Below are 16,899 nucleotides of genomic sequence, written 5' to 3' on the forward strand. Positions count from 1 at the left end.
CCTGTCTGGGATACTGCATGGCCGCCTCTGGCACACCATGGATCAAATGTTGCCCTTCAGGTCGGGTGTCACCTCCGCCATTCATATATTGACTGGTGTTACTGGGCACCATGCCCCTGACAGACGGGTGGTTTAAGTCAACCTGGAAGTCTGAGGAGATTTTTTTGCCATTCTGGATGTCGAACAGCGACAGGGTGACGTAGAACGGCTCCACCTGGAGAATGAACAGAGGAACAAATCTGGATTAGTCAGATCAGATCTGCAAAAGACTGCAATTATTTCGCCAACCGGTTAATCAAACCAGTAACAAGGTCCTGAAAAAGCAGTATAACATTAACCACTCTTAGCATTAACCGTTTACTACATAATTACAGCATTATAGCTAGTTTGGAGAGACGGGTAAAGAAAAAATAATTCAACATATTACTCAACTGTCTTACTTGCAACATATCATTCATCCATCTAAACTACTAAAAACACTACTCACAATATGTAAAACAATATGCAGTCCTTAGTTGCATAAAAATATGCAATAAAAAGACAGAACCAGTGCAGAAAAAATAAGAAGAACCAAAACAAGCAAAACAAGATAAATGCACAAAAAGTTAACTCCATGACATTTAATCTGATGAGATGTGGACTTCTATAAAGGGATTTCCATACAGAGAGGTGGACAGATTTTAAATTTGGGAGAAAGAAAGCACAGGTGTCAAATACCCCGAGGCATCAGAATCAGAATCAAGACCAAAAGCTGGATCGGTTGGACGTCTAAATACATAGCTGGTAGCTATTTGTATAAAATTTCGGTGGAGGGAGCTGAGCGAATACACTTGGAAGGATCTGCTCTGCACGTGTGTGAAGACGGAGCATGCTCAGGCTTTAATAGACAGTTTCTACTGGGAGGGACAGCAGGACATCAGACTTCATTACACAGATTGTTCGCCATTGCTGAGCCTGTAGCCTGGTTGCTATGCCAACAGGAGTCTTTTAGCAGCTCAAATAATGAGAGGAGTCCATCCGGCCGCTGTACCAAACCACCTCATCCGTCTTTACCCGGCCGGATGATGATATTTCTCTTGTTTAGGGGCCTATTGTGGCCACAGAAAGATCAGCCTTACATTTGTTGTTGGTCCTTCCTCGTTCTCGGCCACACAGCTTTGCAGATTAAACGAGAGGTCATTGCAGTTCACCAGAACACGCTTGCCAAACTTCTCCTCAAACTGCTTCACGTCCGGCTCTATTCCTGAGAAATCTAGTTTCTAAAGACAGCACAATGGAAGGTGTTACATTTCATCAGGACAAGGAAGGTTGGCTCTTATTACCACGTGGGAATAACTGTACTCTATGTAATTACCTGTGTGTCTGGGTCGAGGGTGAACAGCTTCAATCTGGTCTCATTCCTCATCCTAGACTCTATATCTCTGGTGCTCTGAGGGGAAGAAAGGTAAATTCTTAGCTGAACCACAAACTGTCTGAAACACCAGAAGCCCTGTCTGACACATTCACAGTCAGTTGGTTTTATCATTAGAACATTTTTTTTTGCCATGCGCATTCATCTGGAAGTGAGGTTTCATATTTTACAGGCTGGGAAGACAGACTCAGTAAGTCAGATGGTACCAGCATTTCTGCAGAGCGCACTGTAACCTGTCAAGCTGTTTTCCATCTAAATGTTGCCACCAGTTTCCACACACACATGGTTTTACTATTGCGTACCAGTCAGTGCCATACTAAAACATTAAATATCAATACTGGAGGTGCCAGCAGTCAGTAAATCTTTTAAATGACATTTGAATGTGTTCTGAAAAATCGTACGTGTTAAGTGGGTGTTTCCTCCTCTTGGATATCTTCTGTTGGGTACTGCTGGGACCGTGTTTAGACGTGTGATGCTTAATTTGGAGATTTGGTGTTTGGATGGAACCCAAAACCAACTCTGAATTATATTCAATATAATCCTGAGACGACCAAAAGGTCTGTGTTTAACGTCAGATGTGATCTACAAAAACAAATGAATCACTGAGAAATTAGGTGTGTAACCCTTAACTCTTAAATCTAAATTCAAACCACATGTTAGTGGCAAGAGAGGCCTTCTTCCTCACCACTTCTACCGAGATTTAACTCCATGTGATGACGCATTGAATATGTGAGCATCCAACTGAGTGAGTCGGACCTACCTGAAAGCTGTCCATACTGCCAGAGGAGCTGTCTGACTTTCCAAGATCATCATCTGTGAGAACATACAAGAAACAATGGACGCAGGAAGAAGATGTAGGAGCATAAGAAACAACCTTAACCGGCATGTGAAAGTTCACTAAACAGTAATTCGACTGTGCAGGAATTAGGCAGGATTGAGAGGGAGATACTGCAGTTCTTAATGGTATATTCTTAAAAAGCTCCCAGATCGTTGTCTTTCTTTTCTCTCATGCACAGGATGATTAATAAAAGCAGAGGAGTTAGAAAGATTAGTGAAGCGTTTTAATGCAGAGGCATTCAGCCTTCGCTCCTCCACGGTTAAGCCTCCTATGAGACAGGAGGTGAGTATTAAAAGCCTGGGTGGTCTGGTATCACATCTCCACAGACTGCGTGCACACGGCCGGGGAAGAAGTAGAGGAGAAGCGAGGCAGGACTAGAGGATGATGGTGTGAATGATCAACATCTCATTTGAAAACATCAGGGACGAACAGTATCCCAGAGTAAATAAACTGATAATAATGAGGGGATCAACTGCATATAATAACTGAGGAAATTCTTTATCTTAGGAACTTTCATAATAGCACTGCTGTGGTTTCTATAATCGACTGCATGAATGTAAAATGGAGCAGATAATAACAGGTTTCATACACAGCAAGTTTAAGGTGAAGTTATTTCCTGGTATATGAAGGGTTTAGCAACTTTGCAGGGATAAAAAAATTATATATATATATATGTCAGGGTAGAGACTGCGATTTGGTAGAGTTGGAGTTTCTACCAGTAGAGATTGCGATTGGAGTCTCTACCAGTAGAGATTGCGATTGTAATCTCTACCAGTAGAAACTCCAATTCACTTCAAGTTGCATTGCCTACTGGTGCAGCTCTGAACTAAAGTCACACTTCAGTTTGAAACCAAAAATATCAATATTTAATGGCATTTCTGGTTTGCGCCCACTTGAGCACTATATGTTATTTCCAATAGGCATGGTCTCACTGTATAATTCTTGAGCAGCTCACCTAGTTCAAAGTGAGGATGTTTAGATATCATAAGTAAAAGCCATTCATGGAATAATGTCACCACAACAGTTTGAAAGGAAACATCCGACACCTGCGTATAGTGCTATTACGCTATTTATCTTATCAATAACCAAGAACAATTATACAAGAATCAAGTGGACGCAAACCAGAAATGCCATTAAATATTGATATTTTTGGTTTCAAACTGAAGTGTGACTTTAGTTCAGAGCTGCACCAGTAGGCAATGCAACTTGAACTGAATTGGAGTTTCTACTGGTAGAGATTACAATCGCATTCTCTACTGGTAGAAACTCCAACTCTACCAAATCGCAGTCTCTACCCTGACATATATATATATATATATATATATATATATATATATATTGCATTATCTATCCATCTATCTAATTATTATTACTATCTATCAACTAATCGGAAACTTTTCTTGGTTATTTGTTAAACAGTTTGTCATTTCTGTGACATGGTGGACAATAATAAAAAGCATTTTCCATACAAAAAGATATTTAGTTCACATTCTCACATTATTATGGATAAAAAATGTATTCAAAATTATTATAGAAACTTGCTTAAAATGAAAATAATCAGATATCAAAAATAACAGACAACTAGTAGCCCAAAAACCTTCGCTATTCACACACTTTGGCCAATGTAACACACTAAAAAAGCTACATTTCTTCATCAAACTATGTACGTTTTTACCAGACATATTTTTTTCTCCTCCAGAATTTCATGATGTTTTGACAGGGCTAACACAAAATAATACCGGCAGACACACACCATCATGAATGTCTCCGTTTCTCTTCTCCTGCATGGCGATCTCAAAGCTGCTGTGCAAGATCTTGTTGAGCGTGTTGATCCAATCCTCCATCTCTACTTCGCTGTCTGCAGCCAGCAGGTACGTGCTCTTATCCTGCATCTTCAGCTCGAAGGCAAACCTCCGAACCTTGTTGTTCTGCAAAGACAGCAAGGGAGAGATTGTCTAAAATAATAACAGCATAGATTATTTTAATTGAGCAGCGCAAAGCATGAAGTTAGACATGTAGTTACTGATAAGAGGGAATCTGTTGCTCTTTGATAGTGGCAAATTGACTAAGCTTAGTTTTCACCTCAGCTGTGAACAAGGCAAGGAAACAGGAATGTTATATCTCTCTTTCCAAAGCTAACACTGAACCACTGCTTTCTCACCAGAATGTGGTAGATGATTAGTTTTATGTTTTCACTTAAGGCTTGCTTCATATACTTCCACCTTCATCCTCACTTTACTGCAAAAAATGGCACCTTATAGCTGCGGAAATGCACAAAAAGTGAGTCCCTGCGTTGCAAACAGCTGAATGCAGATTTCATTTAACTGCAAATGGAAACAAAGTGAGCTGGGGAAGAGGAGAAAAGCATATTTCCATCTGCGCAACAAAGCCTCCATCTCTGCCAGGATCGCAGCAGCAGTGACTTTCAGAAGTGGGATGGAGCTGCTGAGTGGAGTCACCAGAAAATGAGCTGCATCTGCAGAGCTGAACTCTGACCTCCAAACAGGCATGAAGAGTGATGTCACCGTTTAATTTGTTCTTTATTCCAGCCCATCCAGAACCAATCAGGGCTGATTCAGCAGGTCAGATGCTTATTATACATTTAATAGATTGTTTGGGCAGTATGTTTTAGAAGAATATCGCATTATTGTCAGCAGTTTGTGAATTGTTATGTGGCGGTTATCACTGTAGCTCGCCTGCAATGTAGAAACTGCAGAGTGGGAGTGATTGGGAGGGAGAGTCAATATCTGCAGGCTGGCTGAGTAAACATGGGGAGGGGTGTTCAGGACAGAAATAAAACTGGAGTCTTGATAAACAGACTTAATCATCATCCTGATAGGTAGGAGGACTTGTCTCAATTTTCCAGACAACACAGCTGCACACATCCGTGGGGAAACTGAAGGGACAGTCTCTTTTATTATCTTTACAATATTATATCTGCACTTCATACAGGGAGAGAGTTGAGAGAAGAGAATAAAACTTGGGAGAGTTTGGATCATTTGTGAATTTTTGAGCCTTTCGTTAATCTACGGGGACTGAAAATCGCTTAATTAACACGTGACACATGCCTTGTGTGTTTGAGCATACAGTATGTTGGCATCTTAACAAAGTGCGGGAGCAGCTTGGGGGTTCGGTATGAAGTCACTCCACATGCCATCCCAGCTGCAGCATTAAAACATCTGCAGATCTACTCATGGAGCAGTTTCTTCTGGAGGACTTTAAGTCATATAACAGTTACAACGGGGTGAGGGGCCGCTGCTGGATGACTTTACTGCCAATTAGCTGTTTGCTTACAAGAACACAACAGATTTTTCCTAAAAGTTAAGCTCTTATCTTTAATAGATAATCAACTAAGTCCCACTTAGTCTCAGTTCTAGTGAGTAATTCTCATCCACAGTATTCATTAAGTTCTGACCAATGATTTAAGCGTTAGGCAGCAAGAGGACTGACAGTTTGGTGTATTTTAGAGAGACAAAAGGAGCAAGAGAGTTTCCAAAATGTGGAAAAAAAAAAAAAGACCTGGAGACGCATGATTTTTACAGATATTTTTGGTTAAGAGACAGAAAAGAAATCGGAGCCTTCCAAGTAAGGAAACAGTGCGACTCAAATCATAATCAATGCTTTCAAAAAAACAACAACATGTGGATAACTGTAGTGAGGTAAAAAGAAGGACTAATTCTGATGATAAGCACTCAGCTAAACATATAAAAGAGAAATGGGAGATGGAGTTTAAAATGGAAAATGCAGAAGATGATTGCCAAAACATGTGGAAGATCAATCATATACCCAACAATTCACAGACATGGAGGGAATTCTCCTGGAAAAACTTTTTTAATACACTGAAGGTGAAAAGTAAGCATTTAACCCTCTGAATGCCAAAACCCGACTGTGGGTTTGAAAGACATCTTATCTTTAAAGAAAAAAAAAATCTCAAGAGCAAGAAACTGTGCAAACTGAAAGAATCATTGCATTTTCTACCAGTCCTATATCCACTAATACGTGATGTGTGATTCAGTCTAGAAATCTAAGCTTAAAATTGAGATTTTCCTCAAAATTATTTCATTTTATATAGCTATTTCATCTCACAAAATTACCAAAAGTAAAATTTGGTGTAACGAGATTCTTTGAAAAAGTGAAACAATCAGTGCTCCTCAGTACATAAATGATACTGTGATTGATTGAGCTACAGGCTACAGTTATGTGACAAAAATGTAGGGACTTTACAGCAGAACTGGGCTGAACTGCAGGCCGTGTTTCCACAAAGCACAAATGAGATTTGTATGGAAGCAAATTTAAAATCTCAGTAGTGGGTCATCAGTGTATATACTACATTACATCCATAAAGGAAAAAAAAATGGCAAGAAGAGCCCTTGAATAGTGCATTCTCTCTCAGGGTCAATGCCCTATCTTACAGTTTTAATAAAAGTTGTCTGGATCCACACCAGTATTTAACAGGTTCTTCCAGTGTCAACGTTCCACCTCTCCATCACATTTCAAGAAATTCGTCAAGGTAGTTTGTGCATAATCTTTCTCACAGACAGATGCTTATCATACACCTCCACTTCAGATCTTGCCTTGGTGGAGGAATCATGGTTTGTTGGTATAAAAAACAGAAGAACATAAAATGTTTATTATAGCCCTGGAAGCTGGCAGTTCAACCTGTCTGCCTCTAATCTGGCTGAACTGAACCAGGAGAGGCACTCAGGTTTCACTTCTTCCACCACTGAGGAATGAACATATGAGGTGTGTGGTTGAAAACTGGGTGCTGTAGAGGTTCAGCAAACCCTGGAGATCCCACAACACACCCTGATAAAACCTCCAAAAGATTTAAAGCATTCAAACATCAAGCACACCCTCCTCCTCCGCATGACAGCAACCCAGTCTTCCTGATTCATGATTAATGCCAGCTGCAGACCTCATAGGTAAAATCAGGTACTTTCCATCTATTGGGATGACAGACAGATGATAGTGCATCTCAGTTAGTGTTGGCCTACATTCAGATGTGAGCACGTGGCATCGATCGCGCGGCCGCAGGAAAGTGCTTGGATGTGAGACCTCAGCATTCACCTTGTTTCAGCAGCTGAGAGTCAGCAGAAAAAGGCCGACCTTGGGGATCAGTGTGCTCAGGTTTCATGGAAATGGAGAAGAGAAGGTTTCACAGACACGTTTCAGCAGCAGTCCATCACTGTTAGAGCAATTTGTGTTTAGATGTGGCCTAATGTTTTACCCTGCGTGTCCAGAAAGAGCATTTATGGAGGAAAGAATTGTGTAAAGGAAGTTGCTTTGTCAGCGTTGCCGGTTTATTTTTGGTAAACAGAGTTTTAATTTCCATCAGAGACCAAGTTACACCACGTGCAGACACGGCGCCAGCAGGGATATCCCGTTTGACAAAGCACGTTACGGGTCACCCGGGGTCAGCGAGGTTTAACAATTACTGACTTCATGCCAGGGATGACTGGAATATTTTGGAGCTTACCTGAACCACACCCATACAGGAGTCCAGGAAAATGGTCCCTTTGGGCTCTTTGGAGATCTTCTCGTCTTTGTAGAAGTTCAAATTGTAGGAGCCGTCCCCCAGCTGGGTTAGATGGAAATACCTCCTCTTAAATGACTGAAATATTGAAAACAAAATCACATTAATGCTTTAATTAGTGGAAAACATAAAGCAACAATTTAAAGTTATTCACACACCATGCTTTTCAACGTATAAGATCACGGATACGAGGCCTGCCTACAAAAAATAATAGCTAAAACCTGGTAAAAAAAATAGACAGATTTAAACAAAGTAATCAGTAGTTTCAGTAAGGAAAAAATATGTAAAATAAAAAATACTTTTCATAAGAAGAAATGAGGAAATGCTCCTCGTAAAGCAGGCAAACAACACAGATGCTATCATATCTGGATCTGGATAAAAATATGATGAAAACTGATCTATATGTATAGGCCAACTATATCGTTTTCATTTTAATTGTTGGAGACAAAAAAAAGAATCGTATATGTCTTTTTTATTGTACTGAATTTCATTATAACTGCACCATTGGGACCAGTTGTGTAATGTAGTTTAGTACATTTACACAAGTGATCGACTAACCCTCTGAATTGCAAAATCTGCTAGGGGGGTTTCAAACACCTTATGTTGCAAACATTTCAAAAATTCAGTGTATCAGAGCCAGAAACGGGAAAAACAGAAAGAATTTGTCATTTTTCCAACTTTCCCACTGTAAAAATCTGTGACGCACTAATCTGTTGGTACAAAATCTAAGCTGAAAATCATAGCATTTAATTAAAATCAAGTTACTCTACATGCTTCATTTAAAACGTTTCATAAAACAAACTATTTACTTTAACCACATTCTGTAAAAAACAAAAAAATCTGTGCTTCTCTGTGCAAACGTAAAGCCAAAAATGAGTCATTTTTTACTAAACAGTGTTTACACAGAGCACAGAGGGGGCAAGGATGGAAACAAAACGAAAAAGTAAGTATCGTCAAACTGCACTTAAGATATGTTTGAGTTCACTCTCCTTCTAGCTATGGTTCTGCTGCTTCCATAGTGGTGCAGGAGTTGCGACAGGAGCAAAAAAAATACCCATAAACTGCTTGGGGTTCAGAAGGTTAACAGAACAATTGTTTCATTTCAACTCTTAATGTGGTCATCAACACTAACTCACCCTCATTGTGACGCTGATGGCACTGTTCATGTTTCCTTTGTAAAGCCAGCCATGTTTGGTAATCCCCCCTTTCTGGGATCCTAAGGAGGCTGTATCCTGCAGGAGACAAAGACATGACATAAGAGAAATTTAATACACACTGCAAGGGAATAGCATACATTTCAGCAAGCAATGTAGCCATCTCTCATCAAGTCTCCAAATTCTGTTTTTCATACATGTTCACAAATATGTCCTGTTGAAACAAGCGGCAGTACTTGAAAAGGAATCTAAGTTTCCAAGATATAGTCAAAATAAACAGCGTGATACATCCATATATTCAAAAGCAGTGCCAGACTTTGCTTGAAAAAGACACAGCTTGACTGTATTTGGACATTTTTTTTCAGCGGCGCATCACAGAATAATATCATGTCACCAATTACCACACCTCACCAAAGCTTCGCCTCGCTGTGCAAAAGGCCTTTGATCTCGTAGTTTGAGATGACACAGAGTCCGGCGCTATGTCGGGCCGACTCAGTCCAAACAAAAAGGAAGAAGAACATAAAACAAACCATGACTTTTAAACTAAATAAATATCTCAGCGGATCTATGACACATGAACCCAATCATCTTGCACTTGTAAGGTGGGTTGAATGAGATCACGCCTTTCACATATGACCGAGCACAGAGCTACCGCCCGCTCCCAAGATCTGTAAAAATAAACCAATTAGGAGAGAAATGAGGGAAGAGGAGATGGGAACAAACTTTACAGCCCATTCCTGGTTTAAATAAGGCCTGCATGGACAAAAGACGTGTCATCTGTAGTCAGACTTCCCGGCTTTTGAAGGACTACAGTGAGGAGCTGTATCCTCGCAGTTTCACACAATGAGAGGAGTGAATGGGCTTTCAAGATGTCATCATCCTGGTCCAGCATCACTTTTTCTTCTTCTTGCAGTCTAATAAAGTAAAGTGTTGGCAGGAATTATAACATTTTCAATGCGGAGTGATTTTAAAAGCACCTGGAAAGGTTCATTTCTCCTCGTCAGTGTCTAGACGGTATTCACCAGTCCCCAGAGAGAGGCAGGAAAGTCACCGGGTTCAGAATATCTGAACTCCAATTTGCTTCAGGAAACTTTGTCAAGGACAGACACAAAGCAACCAAACTAAAAGTCACGCAAAAGGGAAGATGAACCAAGTCACACGAGCGAACAGTTATAGCAACAACAACAAAAAAAGAGAGATTCCTTCTGGGGATTTTTTAGAGGAAGGCTTTAAATCCTTTTCTTTCATCTGCACAAGGAGCCTCCCTGTTTTAAAAAAAAAGTCCTGGAGAGACTAGAGGGAGTTGAATGAGGGGTAATCTGGATGGTGTCATTAGTTGTGTTAGAGTCCTGTCAGAGGTAGAGTTGACCATGAGGCTGAGCAGGGCAAACTCTGACCCGTAAAGGCCTAACATAGCTTTAAACTCTGAGGAATTCACCTCCTTTAATCACAGCTGTATCAACTAACACGTGATTAAAGGGAAAAAGAAACATTTTGGCAAGGTTGTTTTGTAAAAAAAGGCAAAGATCATGCAATTCAGCTCATGTTCAGAATCCTTTTCTCGCCTTTAGGAGGTGCAGTTTGACACACCATGTGCGAGTCGGGATCATCACCAGACGTCTCGTGAAGCTGTGTGACCTTGCAGAATTTCTGATAACATTTGTTTCAGCAACAGCTTTGTATTATCTTTGCCGCTTTGAAGACTCCCATGTAATTTTAGCGTCTGTCCGGTGACTTATGAGCCCTCCTTGTTGTGCACTCCTACGAGCCATTCCAAAGACAACAAACACTCATTTAATCTGCGCCGGGACGACACACCCACTCTGTCATACATGAATTAGCAGAGGATGAAAAGATCCAAATGTTGTAGCGGAGCCTCCAAATCTCCGAGTGAAAAAAGAAAAAAAAAGGTCTTTAAAGACGTGGCGTGCCTGCAAAAGTCTAATTACACTTAATTCTTTCCATTAAATTCGGCTATTAGACACAAAAAAAGGCCTTTTATCTCTTTAATGGATGCAATGAAAACAGGAAAGGCAAAAGTGATGACTGGATTAAGAGACATTTAACGGCGTGCAGTGTTTTGGAGGTGAGGCTGATGCGATTCTGGGTAAAAACACAATGCATAAACTCGAATGGTACTAATAAAGAGCTCTTACTTAAATTACTGAGTCTTTTGGTATCTGAAAGACTAAAAACAAGCAGCGGTTCTTTGCCGTTTCAAGACTTTTCGACAAATATGTTGAAAGTAAATTCACCTCATCTTTGTCGACGTCCTCATCCACCTCGAACACATGGACAGCCAGTTTATCAGGCCTGGACACCTTGCTGTGAAACAAGTATGTGCAATATAAGTAAAACAATAAATACATTACAAACAAAAAAAGCAGATTTTACAGAGGGTGGTGCAGCTATATGCAGTTTTTAAGTGTCAGTTTGTCAGTTTTTGTTTAAATGTGTGCGTTTCTCTGAGTTCACATTTATCTGGTGGCTTTTGCTACTACTTACTTTGCAAACGCGATATTATCTGAATATGGCACGGCTATTAGAAAGTCAGATCTGTGATCATAACACTGTAAATTTGTTGCCTGTTGATGGGGCTTGTTTTTGAGGACTCGGTAATTTGTTAAAAATGTGCAGATGTGTGGGCTTTGTGCAATACAATCATGTTATATTTTAAAGGATCATGAGCGATTGTGATCATGGGATATGTGCAATAGTGTTAAAAGGGGCATGTATAGGGTAACTATGTGTAATGTAGACAGAGATATGTGCAATAGTGATTAAGAGAAATGTGCAATGTTATCATGTGCAATAGTGACTATGGGAAATATGCAATACAATTATATGTAACAGTGTCAGAGAGATATGTGTAGTGGAATCTTATGTTATATTAACAGAGGGATAAGTGTAGTATAAAAACATGCAAGAATGATAGAGGGATATGTGCAATAGCAACAAAGAGATATTTGCAATATAATCATGTGTAAATGTTAATTACTGCTTGGTAGCTTGCCTTGGTCCCCCAGCTGTTGTCTGTTATGTGCGCTACATGTAATGGCTTGTCACTTGTTTTTCTTTATTGTAAGTCTTTGTTCAGGTGTGGTTTTATGTTATTTGTCATTTCTTTATTTTTGAACTGCCAATGGGAAACGAGATGGAATTTAGCCATATGGTGACAATCTCTCCTATTAACCTGGAAATGTACATCAATATAAACTGTCTCTCTTTTTTTTTTTAAATTAAACATTTCGAAACACTTGTGTGAAAATATCTACTTTGGATTTTGGGTACATTATATTATTAGTAATCAAAATTTAGGGATTTTATGTTAAATTGGTTAAATGCTACTATATCAGCACTCACTGTTCAGAATTTCCATGGCTGCTTTTGCTTAGTTGCTCGCATTTCACTTCTCTTTGCAAATCTCTCGAGCACATGCGGTCTAACTGAGATTGTGTGATTTTTTCCTTATGTTTTAAACACTTTTTTATAAGTAATTTAGCATTTTGTGGCTTTCTCAAGAGAGTCTGAAAAAAGAAAAGCAAATTCCAGGAACGTTGAAAAAGCAGTACTTCATCGCTGATGGAAACACGCTAAGGTGTAGAATACAGCAGACTGGAAAATGAACACATGCCAAAGGTGAGAATCACTTTAACAGTAAACAGGGTTAAGTTTTTAACAGGCGATCCACGTCATGCTGTATTGTTTCAACTTCCCCAGTTTCAGTAAAGTGACAGAACATTTGGCAGCAGTTGTGCTGTCAAGGTCAATGTCGGCTCATATTCTAACACACTGGCAGTAAAATGGATGATCCTTCAGGGGAAGAAGCCTGGAGCTGATGACACAATCTCTGGACAATGAGGGTGGTTTCCACACTGGCTGCACGCGGGAATTATCGAGCGCGTTGTAAAAAGGAAACACTCCTCTTGCACGCAAATAAGAATTATTTGTATGCAGCGTTTCCTTGTAATTAAGCCATGGCAGCATTCTGTCTGAAGCAGGAAACAAAATAGGTGACAGCTTGCGTATGCGACAAGAAAACACAACAACCTGTGTGACCGGGTGTTTGAAGTCTCTGGCATCCATGTATTATGTAGAGAAGCTGTTCTTACTTGCCCATTATAACAATGCGGTGGCACTCAACCAAATTACCTCTGTGAATGCAGTGTACAGTAGAATAGAGGTTTCTAACTACAGACTCACATTGGAAGCTGCCGAAAGTCACCAGAATAGTCTTCATACTTGTAGTTGACGACATGCCAGTCAGACTTGTAGGTCTTAATGCACTGAGGAGACAATGGAAATGAATTAGAGACCACTGTAACACTGCGTCAACACATTATAATAGCAGTTTAGGGCAGAAGACATGTTGTCCCATCACTTCTAAAGGCATAACTGTGTATTTATCTGCAAGTCTGACCATCTTAAACCGCTATAAACAAAGTACAAACAAAAGGAAAATGGTGCACATCTTCAGAGAGTGTTTCCATGTTGTTATCAGTATCTGCTTGAAGGTAAATGGAAAAAAACAAGAATCCTGCTTATCTTCTCATCTCCATGCATGAATCAAGACATGAAGTGGGTTTAATTGTGGTCATGTCATTTTGAGAAAGAAACTATTGGGATATCTGACAAGAAATGAAGTCAAAGCATGCAAATCTGAACACTAAGACAGACTTAAGTTGCTAAGTTACTCTACTCTTGTCGATTGTTGGATTAGGAAGCAAACGGAATCTGGTCACTTCTGTAATATGACAACCTGACACCTACTTTACAAAGTGGTTGGACAACAATTAGCTCTTTTCTAAAGTAACCTGACACACAGAGTCATATGATCTTCTTATTTCACCAGACCAGAAAATGCTAACAAGATGAGAAAGTCTGGAAATATGTTGTAGGGAATTCTTCTAATTAAAGTCTCTGTGGAATCCTTGTGAAAAAAGGAGTGTACAGCGACTTGGTCTGACCGTCCACCAACACAGTTTGAAAGGGAGTGCATCTGTATCCTCCTTTACATGGAAAGGAGACATCTGTTCATTGTTAGAGTCAGTGATAGGAGCTGCTCGCTGGTATCTGTTCCGCACAAATACATGCCGTTTACAAGAACTGCCCCTGCTGGGAGATGAGATGCAACCTGATCAGGAGACGAATCGGAAACAGAGAGGCTCTCATCGGGCTGATCTCCACAGCTGTCCTGCTGATGTCTCACAACACTTGACCGGGTGTCTTAGGATCTTTATGACTTCAGACGAGGCTCTCTGAAGACTGAACTTTGACCTGGTAGGTAAACTGTAAGCAGCCAGCTGCTGTCTGGCTTAACAAGACAGTAAAATCAGTGTGCCAGGGCCGGATGGTCAGAATTCAGAGATTTAATCAAGTATAAATTACCAAAAAGACACAACTCATGAACCTCTATGAGTTTTTAACTACAATCAAACTGCTGTTTCATTTCATAGCAGATATGTTCAAGACTTTAACGCAGACAGACAGCACCATAAACCAACACTGACAGAAAATAACCAGAAGTTTGATAATCTTGCGGAAATTAATTGCACTTTATCATTTCAGCGTCCTGGTGTTCTCAGATGTTGCTGGGAAAGCAGAGCACAAACAGGCTCAATGCCTCCAGTAATGATCTATAATGAGCCCAGCTACCATTTATGCAACAGAGCTCCGGGCTACACACGAAAATAGACAGAGGCTCTGTTTAGCTGGACACATGAAATAAAGAGGTTTCCTGATGTGCTATGATGTGCTACGTATATTACTGCCAAGATTAGCTCACAAATAGGGTAATAGCTCACATTAGTGTCTCTGTGGAGCAGCAGTATGTCTGTCTGTCTGTGTGGTTCATATGAAAGTTGATATACTTTATATACTTAACCTCTTCCTACCCTCTTGTATCAACTTGTACAACTAAATTGAATGTATAGTTGTATAACAGTGTTTGATGTTTGCATTTCCTGCCTTGTACACAAACATAACATTTGTAATTAATTTTTAACTACATATTCAAGCGCACTTTGTGTGTCTTTAGAATGCTGACCATCACAACTGTAATAAAGTTTAAACTAATTTGACTTAACCTTAGTGTCTGTAAAAATATTAAATGCTGTCAATGGTCCAATTTTGTGGGATTATTGCTCCTGGACATTCCCAATATGTTCCCTAAAATGCATGTTTTTGTTCAGCTTTTGGCAGCAAGTTGTGTGTTTGTGAAGAACCCCTTTGCTCATACAAAGAAATTGATGAAGACAATATGTTTTCAGGGCTTTTTTAAAACCAGCCTACCTCTTGGACAAACAGACTCTGGGCCTCCCTCTCCGCATTTTCAGGCACTGTGGGGTACAGAGTCCTCCCTTGCCTCCTCAAAGTCGAAATCTGTAAAACGAACCGTGAGTTTATTCAGCGAAAGAAACACAACAGGGGAATGACAGCCGCAAAACACAATCAACATGGTAAACGTGAAACTGAAACAAAATGTGGGAGACATTCTCCAACTATTACAATATGTGGTTTCAGCTGGACACGGTGGCTTTGGGTGTTCTTTTAAATATTATTCTACAGTTGAGAAAGGGCCAGTGTCTGTCGAAAGGTTCAAAGCAAGCAAGCAGAACGCTAGAAAGCAGCGTGTGAGGGAGGCAGGATGCTTGTCCGTATTGTTTAGCTCCAGGAGCCGCAGACACTTTCAATAATGACCAACAGGTTCTGGCTGCCGCCAAACAGCAGTTTCACAGCAGAAAACCAAGACTGTGCTGACTACATGAAAGCCTCAAATAATACTGAAACAGAACTGAGAGTCTACAGGTGTGTTTGTCGCTCTGTAATGTTGTACAAGAGCTAAAGGTACTTGAGCAAATATCAGCATGTCAATACACTCCTAACGACAACGCAAACAGGTAGATGGAGAGATCGGAGAGGTTGATAGTTCAAGGTTGTTATTTTAACCACCTGCAAATGTTCACATCACCTGACTGTTGTGTGATTACAGAGGAGGTCGTATGAAGGATGATGATGATGATGATGATGATGATGACAATATTACAGTACAAGAATTAAACATGGATTTTATGACATCAAATGTGTAAGATGTGAAGGATTCATATTCAGTTTTAGTTGGTGCCATGAATATATATGTGAGCTTTCAGACAATAATGAGTTTCCTAGTTGTTGTTAAAACTGGGAAGTTTATGTAAATGCTGCTTAAAAGTTGGTCACTTTGAATTACAGTCACTCTGATATGACATGAATAATGCTATCTATGCATGCAGGGTGATGATAAAACGTCGCTGGTATCGGCTGATTAAAGCTTGAAATGAAATATCAGCATCGGCACAAAATCTACAATGAAAAGCACTGAACAAAGCTGAATGTCCGCAGTTTTGATTAAAAATGATCCATAAAACGAATTCTAATTGTAAGTCGTTTTCTTATTTTCTCGAGTGAAAGTGTATATTTGAAAAGCATTCGATTTATGTCTACCTGCCTGCGGGATATTAGAATAAGAGTAGGCAAAATAATGTGTTCATTACACTACAGGAAAGATGTTTGAATGATGATGATGTAGCATACATGTGCATCCACTGGCAATAGCATTAGTAATTGGGCATAATGAACTGGAAAAAATACAACATACATGTATGCGGTTTACCACTTTAGCTTGGTTCATCCTGGTTTAGCGTGTTAGCATGATTGCGGCTTAGTGTTAACCCAGAGTACAGCTGAGGCTGATGGGAATTTTATTCATTTTAATTACACTTTTGACTTATTGGCTTTGCTAAATGTTGCTAAACAACTGTCCAGAAATTCATCTTAATTATGCGTGTAACACATTTTTCAGCTTCACTTAAATAGCTCAGCTAGGTATAGATAATAGGTATTACTTTAAATACACCATCACATGTGGGAAATCTCACATGATCTTAAGTGCTAAAGGGAAACAAGTGATTTAAAGGCAAGAATA

General features: G+C 39.8%; 1 protein-coding gene across 18 annotated transcripts in view; it reads right to left on the reverse strand.

The window, feature by feature from the left end:
- LOC110963112 (dedicator of cytokinesis protein 9-like) overlaps positions 1–16,899 on the reverse strand; it is an 82,898-nt gene that overhangs the window by 23,946 nt on the left and 42,053 nt on the right. For all 18 annotated transcript variants that reach the window (XR_007946708.1, XM_051959067.1, XM_051959070.1 and 15 more), the window contains exons 3-12: positions 15,228–15,317; positions 13,140–13,222; positions 11,192–11,261; positions 8,919–9,014; positions 7,726–7,860; positions 4,003–4,177; positions 2,172–2,224; positions 1,355–1,429; positions 1,119–1,259; positions 2–214 (exon numbers count right to left, since the gene is read on the reverse strand). Coding sequence is in view for 17 of the 18 variants with exons in the window: in XM_051959067.1 (XP_051815027.1) it covers positions 2–214; positions 1,119–1,259; positions 1,355–1,429; positions 2,172–2,224; positions 4,003–4,177; positions 7,726–7,860; positions 8,919–9,014; positions 11,192–11,261; positions 13,140–13,222; positions 15,228–15,317 (1,131 nt within the window). In the remaining variant the exon portion in view is untranslated. The remainder of the gene's footprint in view (position 1; positions 215–1,118; positions 1,260–1,354; positions 1,430–2,171; positions 2,225–4,002; positions 4,178–7,725; positions 7,861–8,918; positions 9,015–11,191; positions 11,262–13,139; positions 13,223–15,227; positions 15,318–16,899) is intronic.

Source organism: Acanthochromis polyacanthus, chromosome 14, assembly GCF_021347895.1.
Source record: "Acanthochromis polyacanthus isolate Apoly-LR-REF ecotype Palm Island chromosome 14, KAUST_Apoly_ChrSc, whole genome shotgun sequence".
NCBI lineage: Eukaryota > Metazoa > Chordata > Actinopteri > Pomacentridae > Acanthochromis > Acanthochromis polyacanthus.